General features: G+C 39.0%; 1 protein-coding gene across 1 annotated transcript in view; it reads left to right on the top strand.

Moving 5' to 3' along the window:
* Positions 1 to 1,208: 1,208 nt before the first annotated feature.
* The window catches only part of tnmd (tenomodulin), a 91,742-nt gene continuing 82,281 nt past the window's right edge, over positions 1,209 to 10,669 (top strand). Inside the window, exons 1-2 of the mRNA XM_080502303.1 lie at positions 1,209 to 1,342; positions 6,337 to 6,471. Coding sequence (XP_080358429.1) covers positions 1,295 to 1,342; positions 6,337 to 6,471 — 183 coding nt within the window. The 5' untranslated portion in view covers positions 1,209 to 1,294. The remainder of the gene's footprint in view (positions 1,343 to 6,336; positions 6,472 to 10,669) is intronic.

Below are 10,669 nucleotides of genomic sequence, written 5' to 3'. Positions count from 1 at the left end.
GAGACATTTCTCACAACCAAGCCACAACTCATGGGACAAAAATGTAAACAAAGAAAAAAAAATTTAAGACTTATTTAATGATCGGTTTATTTTATTAAATGTCTTTACTCTAAAACTGGGCTTTACCCGTTGTTGTGCTCTGTTTGGTTGGAAAACTACACATGTGGCAACTCGAAATCTTGGTTTGATCCACAGGTTGCAATTTGTGGTTTGGGAGGGGTGGGGTGTGGGGGTGGGGGTTTAGAGGGGCATGAGGTCCATGTCCTGCACCAACCCATGGCCTGGCATGTTAACTACATTCCTCGCAGCATTTCTGCTTTTTCCATATAAAAGCACATCATTTTTACAATGCTGCTGTGTAAACTTGCAACTTTTGTGACACAAAAACTCACACTGATGCGTTTCCATTTGAAGTGTTGTCGTGTAAATGGAGCCAGGGAGAGAGTCTGGAAATCATCATACCGCAAAAAGAAGCCTCAAAGCCCAGAATCAAACCAGGGATATTCTCACTGTTGGGTGAATGCTAATCACTACACCATGCTGAAGCCCAGGATAAAAAATGAGGTTGGTAAAAGTTATTATAAAAAAAAATGTCAGAATGGGAAAATGATTGAACATTTGATGAAGACAGTGTGTACTAGCAGTTGCAGGCTTTATGTAAAGGTCAAACAGGAATTTGCAACAAGATGAGATAAATGGGGTGTAAAACATCCGAAAGTATAAAAAGAAATATTAAACAGCACAGGGCACACAACATACTGAAATAGTATGAAACAAAACTAAGGATGCCATATATATGTGTTTATATATCTACATTTAATTTATAAATTATTTATATATTTAATTTTAAGACTTAACTGAGGAACAAAGACACAAAGAAAGTTTCTTGCTTTATGACACATCTATGTCCATTCATAAGCACTCATCATATGCATACTTTAACTCTCTGAGCTGAGTAAAGCACAACCTTATATACATACAAGTGTCTTGTGTCATTTATTTAACAGCAGGTTTTTCTCTTCTTTTCTTTCTTCTTCTTTTTTTTTTTGGGGGGGGGGGGGGGGGGGGGGGTCCATCTTTGAAATGGAAGCAGGCAGCGCAGGAGAGACATCTGCCTCAGTTTTAATGGGTATCACAAATGTTTCAGTAATTCCACTCCATCTCAAGCTTCCCTCCCCTTCAGCACACTCCCAAATTACAGCAAAGGAATGAAGCTGGTGCTCGTTGCATTGCAGAGTGCGAGTTTTTCCCCCAGCTGAGAGGAGCGGAAAGATTCCTGACCTGGTCTTGCGTCATGGAGGCTCGCAGTCAATCCAGCAGTCAACAAATTTTGTGGAAAGATGTGAGTCCATCTCCTTGTTCTTTTTATGACTGATTTATTGCACTTAATTGATGGCCTGCATAAACTCTTTAAATACACTCCATCTTTCATTGTCTTTTTAAATATCGTGTCTGATTTAAGCTCACTGTGTGTCAAGGAGAGTTTCATCTCCCTTCAAAATGTATTGCTCGTTCAAATTAAGCGCAGGTGTCAGCGCCAGCAGGTTAAAGAAGGTGAGAAAAAAATGTGTGATATTTGAATGTTACCTTGGAGTTGAATATGTCAAAAGAAGTCTACCTCTTTAAAACAAAAGAATGTGGCTTGATCTCTCACTGAGCTTTCAGAGTTTTCTACAGAATATTAAATTTTCCATCTAAGTCCTTTTGACCTTTTGACACCTTGGCTTCTTATCTTTATTACCAGTCTTAGATGTAATGTCTCATCTGGGCCATTTTATTTGCTTCATATCTACAATATCCTTGCTTCTCAAATATAAGGAACCAACAAATGCACACCAGGAGTTGTCTTTTTTTAAACTTCATTATTGAGGGGACATTTTGGGCTTTAGCTTTTCGAATTTGCTGCAAAACAGGTCGAAAATGGTGATTATATTCAGTGCCACAGAGCTTTTTTTTTTTTTTTAACTATTCATGGTACTTTTCATCTGATCAGATCACTATTTGCTGCACAGTCAAGTAGAAATCTGTCTATGTGTACAATTGTTTGCAAAACTTTCAGACTGCAGAATAAAAAAAAAACTCCAGAAATTTAAATTCACACTACATTTTTCAAAATGTGGTCAATTTTACAAAACAACATTTGAGTAATATAAATGATGCACTTTTATGCACTTGTTGGCTTCATAAGGACAAAAACATCCCAATGAGGAAAACAAATCTATTCATATTTATATGAGGAGAGGTTTTCAGGCTTGACAAAGGTTAGAGTGAAATTCGAGTTAGAGCGAGGTAATGAATGCAATGAAGTCTATGCAAAGTCCCTTGAAGGAATGAAAACACAACTGGTGTGTTTGAGTGAGTGAAAGTTAAGTGTTTCTGCAGATGGGTGTCATGAATGCACTGAAAGAACAGTTATGATGAAGAAGTCACCTGTGGTTTCTTATTTCAGAATAGCTTTCACAGGAATTCAAAAGCTCACAAGAGTGTGGCCCGGTGTGATAAACCACTGCCTTTGCTTGTCGGTTGTGTGGGCTACCTCTGTTTTTTTGTTTTGTTTTGTTTTGTTTTTTCTGTTGCCAGTTGTTTTACCCAGAAAGTGCTTCCTTTTTGCATGATAACAGCAGGGGGCTCCAGGCTCTCCTCCTCACAAAGCTCAGGAGGAATTGCCTGGCTGATTCTGAACTCCTAAACCTTTAAACACTAGTTGGCAGGCGCTGTGCACTCAGACTGCCTCTGTCTCCATTTCTGCATTTATCAGTCAGTCAGTCTGTCTGTCTGTCTTTCTATTGAAAGCAGAGGCAGAGAGGTTTGTCCTCCCCTTAAGTTTTCACTGCTTATGCAACCTGACACAGAAAAGCAGCAGATTCCAGCCACCGTTTTCCTTTTGGTTGTTTTTTTTTTTTTTCTCGAAGGTGTGGAATTTCAAGCTCTCTGCTTTCTCGCACTCACTTTTTTTATGGCCACTGTCTCCAATATGTCAAATGAAGCTGCTAATGTATTTAACGTTAGTGTACCAGAAAGAATCTTTAAAATATACTTCCTATAAAAAGTATCCCTTCTGCACAGAGAATAAACCAACACACCAAAATAAGACCATCACCACTCATTTGCACTCATTTCATACCCACAGTTGCCTAAATCCATCACACCGAAGTCCATATGGTTTCAAACCAACCAGGATTTGTAGTCATCAAACTGTTTGTGTTTCCTGACTGATGTCATCCTAGGAAACCTGCTGCAAGGGTTTCTGGGATATCGAAGAGGGCGTCATGGAGCTCCAGTGAAAATATCAATATTTGAGTGATTCAACCAGAAAAAAAGCCAGACTTTCTCAAAGTCTTCAATTCACGAGAATAGTCTTAAATGTTGTGAAACTTATTATACATTTTTTTTCCAGTGCGACTCAAGATCTGGCAAAACCGAGTTTATAGACCGACTCTTGCTGCAGGAATCTTTGGGTGTTTCTGTGTCGTCAATAAACCCGAGTGTCTTTCGGGAAATACAAATCCTGGAAGGACGCGTAAAAATGCAAATTTCCTTCAGAAAGGTATTGACAACGTATTGGAGATGTACATTAACAACTAAAACTGGCTATTAAATTTGTCATTTTTCCCGTGTGGTTGAGGAACTTTCACCTGAAAGTCAATCCGTCTCCCACTAGCTCATATTCATGAGTGGTCGTCATACCACCCACAATATGGAGTAGAAAAATAACAAAACTACCACATGGGACTGTGGGACACATTGGACTGTAGCAGCTAATTATTTTAACAGCACACAAGGACCAAAGGTTAAAAAAAAGACACAGCCACTATTCAAAAATTATTCCTTTATGAAAAAAAAAGTGCAGTCCAATCTACTGCAGCTTAACTACTGTAACAACCTCAGCCACAATAGAAAACCAAAGCTGCTTTATCATCGTTTTAAAAGACATGAAGATAAGCAACACCAATTTTACTAATTGAAGTTGGCTCCATCCTTTTTTTCCCCCTTTTTCTTTCTTTTTTTCTTTTTACATATCTGCTTTCTGTTGTCCTCTGAGACCTTCAAAAGTGGTCCAGTGTGAATGAGTAGCTTTCATTTTCTCCCTGCTGGAGCTCTGCTGGAACAAAAGCCTGTCTTTATTAATTTGTGGCCTTTAGCTTTGGGAATTGACTACAGTGGGCAGAGTTTTAATTCGAAGGAAAGTTTAATAAATGTAACCTTTGAGCGACACTCTGAGAAGTCTGTTCCTCCCTGCGTCTGGCTCAGAGACGATTGTATTTTTGTGACTGGCTGCCTCTGTTGGTTGATAATTTTTATTTTGTGAAGTGGGCCAAATGAAATGGCATCCCCTTTGGTTTCATTCCGCATCGATAACAAGTGTAACACGTTGACGAGAGTTGCAACTTGAACGGAGAAATGTTTCAAATCCTCAATGAGCTGAAAGAGAGGCTCATGGGTATTGTAGTAATGTTTTCAGTCATTCACCGAGCCAACGGAAAAGCCAAAATGCAATTTTTAAAGAAGTAATTACGAATTCAGAACAGAAGTTCAGCTCATACAAGTGACATGTGAGAGCATAAATGGACAAATTCAGGAAATAAACCATGAAAAATTAGAAAGACGGTGCAGGATAAATGTCAAGGTGGTCTCACAATACTTGCTCTTCCTGTTTGTGGGTGATAAGCTGTAATGTTTGGTTAAATCTTTAAATGTACCAATGAGACAAATCAATACAGCAATTTCTTCTTTGCCAGCTCGACGCTCCCTATAATAAAACCAGGTAGAAACCAATTAATCACACATTATAAATTACAATACTCCACTTACACTGCAATTATACATTAACCCAATAATATAATGAGTGCAGTAATTACAATTACACAGGTACAGGACTTTTGCAGGGTGGTCACAATGTATTTTTTTTTTTGGAAAATCATGGCCAGGTTACTTAAGCCCTAGCTGTGTATTTAATGTAGATCACAGATGTAAGAGGGCTGAAATAAACAACAGTCTCTCCTTTGTGTTTATTCAGTTCAAGTACCTATTGCAGGTAGCCCTCAGGTTTATCATTTGAAATCACAAAAAAAGAAGAAATGAAAGCATTGTATTTCATTTATCAAACTGGCATGGGACCTATTATACACTTAGTTTTGTCTCAGTTTAAGACAACAACAAAAAAGTTCCTTTGTGCCGATCGTGGGTGTTCTCAATTGGCTTGTTATGTTGAATGATATCAATTCATTTTATTTTGAGGATATTTTGAAACAAACTCAACTGAATGAAGTGACAGCCGGAATGGCAACAAGCAAGAAAATGAAAGAATGTAAGAGAGGTGGTTTACCTTTTATTATAAGGCTTTGTAAATGTCACGTTATACTCCAGGTGTGCAAAAATATGTGCAACTGACAACCAAACAAAACCTGAGATTAGTGAGTCCACTGCTATGATTCTTTTCTGTAGCTATTAAGTCATTGGTGAGCAGCAACTCATTTCTACCACACATGAATTATGGATATAGCCTCAAACTCACTGTTTGGCCCCAGTGTAACATGGCCTGTTTATTTTACCCCAAAATAATGTTGTTTTTTTTCCCCCTTAAAATTATACAATTGTATTTATTCTGTGAAAGCTGATGAAACAACCAATGAAGCTGAATTGTAAATGTTAAGATGGAGTTCAAAGTGCTTCACAAACAAACACTGAAAGGAACTAATGCTTAGGTTAACATACATCTGGATTTGTTTCTCTGTGCACAACCACACAGATCCATGAAGTGGCCCTGAGATTGGGTATGTACATGTGCATGTCTGAGTGCGCAGAGTAATCAACATTAAGCCTGATTAAAAAAAAAAACACTCCAAAAAACAACAATAACAAAAGTTTAGCCTCCTACCACGGTCGCTTGAAAATCTAATCAAGTATTCGGTGAATAAGTAATCAGAGAGTAAATGTGTCTATCTTTGCCACATGAATAAAAAGATCTGATTGGTCGCTGGCAGAAATGCGTGTGATTATTCTATTTTTGGAGCAGCGAGACTTGCACTCAATTCATCCACATTTTTCAGGGCAGTACAATGCCAACAGGTTTTTTTTTTTCTGTCAGCAGACTTTATTTCTTTTGGATGGAACCAGGCTAGTCTTTGCACTTGTGCAAAACTAACTGAACTGAATTGGTACAAGTCCATTTTTTCCAGAATAGAAATTATTTATATTGTTCAACTCAAAAGAAATCTGTGTCTTGCAATGTGAAATTACTCTTCTAAATGAGAGTTTAATGCTTGGTTGGGTTATCGCTGAGGTATTTGGGCAAAACCTCTAAATACCTTTAAAAGCTTTATTTCCTCTTTGCAGATGGAGGCTGGAAAAGAAAAGAAGGCCAAGTATCACAGCTACCAGCGAGTGGCTCTGGTCCTGGCGCTGGTCTTCCTGGTCTTGGCTCTCTGTGTCTTCAGCCTGAGATATCTGTGGGGCCCCGGTCTGGGGAAGGTAAGACTGAATATTACCCCGGTGTGTTCCACTCATCAGGATTATTGCCATCATCTGTGGTAAATGTGCTCTTCATGAAAGACAGATGAAAGACACCCTCGGTTTCCACATCTGCAAATCACACAGGTTACATCAAAGTAGGAAAAAAAGAGGGACATTTTTTTTTTTTTTTTTTAAAGGGAAATGGATGGCCACACAAAGAGCCAAAGGCAGTCTGCAGTCTGTATTGTATTCCACTAGATTAAAAGATGTGTGGGTTATGGGGAAGACAGCTGTGTTTTGCTTCTCCCATGTTTTGGCTGTCAGATCTGTAATTTCATGAGTTCCTGGCTCAGACATTTTTTAACGGTCTCAAATGTTGGCCTGTTGCATGCATCTACTTTCTGCCCAGATGGTAAACATCTTCTCACAATGACGACCCCTGATAGCTCAACAGTGACCCTAATTGCTACTGACCAGAGCAGCGGCAGCAGGACTGAAACCTCTCTGCAATGTAATTGGGATAAACTCTTGTTCTGGCAATTTATCTTGTGAAATCCAATTCAATCACACTTGATGGAGAACGTTTTCACTCTTTTCCTTTTCCCTGTTTTTCGCGGGGGCCCCAAACAGCTAATTTGCTCAAGCTGGAGGAGGAAATACATCAATAATTTCACATCCAGAAATGTGATGCTCTCCATACATTCTGGAGATACAAGCTGGATATGAGGGAACATGATTAAAATGAAATGATGGTTCAATATGAATCCATAGATTTGAGAACCAAATCCACAGGCCCACTTTGTGTGTCCTGAAAGCACTACATGATGAAACAGAGCGAAGTGACGGAGCACTCATTGATGTCTTCTCTTATGCTAACATCTTTTTAATAGCTAATAAATATTACCTCAAAACACCTACACTGCTATTCTTCTATTTGTACTTCCACTGACGTATATATTCCAATTGCCAAAAGTCTCTTCTCAGCTTGGGTTAACTAACGTTCATCTGCACTTCCTATATAGTCCACGTTCTCCTTTCAACACATGCGAATCACCTCTGAGTCATTTCCTTTGTCCTTGTTAAATATTTCATGCCAGAGGTAGAGCAGTCATTATTTCCACTATAATAAGCCGTGATCATTCTCACGTGGCACAAAATGTGTTGATGGCAGAGGTTGCCCAGGCGATGCATATCAAACCTGTGAACCCTGGGCTTTGCTTTAATGGGGTCTTGAGGGGGAGGCTCATTGTCTGGACTCCACATCGGGGTGTGAAAAAGGAGCCACTTCAAATAGAGAATCACCTGCCCGTCAGCTGACGAAGAATCTCCCACAGACTCAGGAAAACAGGCGTGTTTCCACAGCGGGGCTGCAAATGCTACAGAAATTACTTCTATTTTCGAGCACGGAGAGAAGGATTGATGGATGGATTTCCTTGCAAAAATGTGCCAGCCAGCACCTTGTTTAGTAAAAAGGTGTGAGGCACTGCACAGCAGGACACTTTGACTCTCCAGCTAATCCCGAGCAGCATCTGGCAGCAACATATATAGACTGGGCTGCCGAGCATAGCTTCTGAAGCCAAGGGGAGGGGACCTCATCTATTTTGGGATGTATCTGGGTGGGGTACTTGTTTTTTACATGAGCACAATGAGCGCTTGTGGAGTGTAATTCAGCATGGACCCTCAGGGAAAATCCCACAACATCTACAGTGTTTACTTTGATACTAAGAAAATGCACCAGTTGTTTAAACTAAAGGAAGACTCACCAAATATACAAACCCTCTTTGATTTAGTGTTAATATGTAATGAAAACTGCTCCATGTCTCATGTATATATATCATCACAACCATCACACGTCAATCCAGTTACAATATATTTCAGTGCAAATCAGTCATAAATTCAAGTATAAGCCAAATGCAATCCAATTCTGTTTTTTTTACTCACAAGTGACTCATATCTGACCTGTTTTTTGGCCATGTGGAATAATAAAAAATAATTTTCACACCAGACCAAGGCCTCGGTTATATATGGAACCAGTTCAGATATTTCTCGACATGCGACTGCTTCATCATTGACGTGTGACTGACGTCACGGATCAACGCCGGAGGAGGTGGCTCCGCCAAAATGTTACAAACTATTAAAAGCTGTGTTTGTTCTCTTTTTCCCTTATTCTCCTTCTTTCACCCCTCATGTTGTCCAGGCTTTGTTGGCTCATATTAAACGATGGTTATCCTCCACTGGGGAGCCAAATTCTCTTAACTTTTAACTTTGTTTATTTTTTGTATCTGTGTGTTTATGGCATGTTATTTATGACACATTTAATAGTTTTATGGTTTTAACATGATTTCTACACAGGCGGAGATTTGAGCTGGTTTTTATTGAGGCGTGTGTGTTTTACGTTGTTTGGGCTGAAAACAGTGAGTCACATCTGGCAACCCTGGAGCTGACCAGCGTGCCATACGTAAATAACGTGCTCAACATGACTTCAAACTGCAAGTCTTTTCCATCTTTTCAGACTCAACACTCAACACCATAACCCGATATACAGGAGAGGGTTAAGTAAAAGTCTGTCCATTAGAAATACCTGAAAGTCCAGGACATGTTTCAAAAATCAAAAAGGTCAAAGGTGACTTTATTCGTACCTGTAGATAGATAGATAGATAGATAGATATATAGATAGATAGATAGATAGATAGATAGATAGATGGGTGTCATCTCCACAGATGGAGCTGGCCAGTCACTGTAGCTACCTGTTGTACAGCAACTGTAATCTCAGCTTTGACGCCCCAATCAGTCGACTAGCATATTTCATTAACGGACTGAGAGAGTTCCTCTTTTTTCAGTCAAGGTTTCCAAACCAAGCAACCAATGAAAAAGATAACACGGATTCAATAAAAGCATGATAAAAAAAAAAAGTGTCATCGGGGTTTTGTCCACAGAGAGACACTGGTGTCGCTGACTCACAGTTTTCTTTAAAGTTTAACTTCGACTCAATGATAGTCCCCAGATATTTATATGACTGCACTTACTGGATAATTTGTCCCTTGATGATAGTGGGCTCGGGTGTATTTGTGTTGTTCCTGAAGTGGCCATGTCATTGTTCCTGGATATGTTGAGCTGCAGGTGTGCGTCCTCGCACCACTTGACAAAGTTGTCAAGGGCAGGGGCGTGGCTGTTTTCATTTGCCTCACAATCACAGGGTCATTGGCATATTTTAAAACTAATCAGTCTTTAAAAGTGCTCTGACACATATTAGTGTAAAGAGCAAATAACAATGGTGAGAGCACATGGTGGGGGCACACTTTATCAGATAATGATAAAGTATGATAAAATGTTGTCTCTTTAACAAATCATACTCAACTTCTATAATTGACTTAAGCTTTAAAGTTTGACAAATCTCTTTTTTGAATCCCACACGTTCCTCTGTGGACTGTTCCCAAATCTGAGTAATGTGTTAAATCTAATGACTAACGATGATTCAATTTGTGGCTCCTAATATGTGTGAGTAAAATGCTTTGGCTGGAAACTCTGAAAGCATTTACCATTAGAATGTCATGTTCACTATGTACCTGATAAACGCACTAAAGGTCTTCAAACAAACTGGTGAGCTTGCTTAACTCTTTATAGATCAGCCCTTGAAAAACCTTTAAATGAAGTGTTTTTACCCTTGGCTGTTGTTGACGCTCCGTTCAAGACCTGGATTATTTTAGTTTTGGAACATTTCAAAGCCAGTATAAATAAACACAAACATAGCATTTAAATAGAATGCAAGTGTTCAAAAAGTGTAAAAAGTGATATTTCATATAAAAACTAAAGTAAGTAGTTAACAAATAAATACAATAATTCAGCTGCTTACCAAAAAGAAAGTACAATTATTGGACTTGCTAATGATCACAAACTCATTGTGTAGGCACGTGGGCGAGGAGCCATGGGCAGAGGCAGCGGTGTTGCCACAGTTACCCTGTTACCCTCATTACTGATTACTTAGTTACTCCTTTAAAAGTACCTTAGTTACTTCACCAATTACTTGTTTTTAGAAATAAAGAAGTTTTATTCCAAGTAACTTTTAGTTACTTTCAGCAGCTGCTGACATCCCCACCGCCTCAAAATAAAAATGACAACCGGTTTTTCCCAAAACTCTTCTGATCCCTGCCTCCTGCATCTGCTGGTACATATTTAACCTTTCACCTTCATTCTTTGTTGTATTTTTATCCGACTC

Source organism: Blennius ocellaris, assembly GCF_963422515.1.
Source record: "Blennius ocellaris genome assembly, chromosome: 9".
In the NCBI taxonomy this organism is placed as follows: Eukaryota; Metazoa; Chordata; class Actinopteri; order Blenniiformes; family Blenniidae; genus Blennius; species Blennius ocellaris.
Note: the sequence above shows the minus strand (reverse complement) of the source record. Positions and strands in the feature narration are given on the sequence as shown.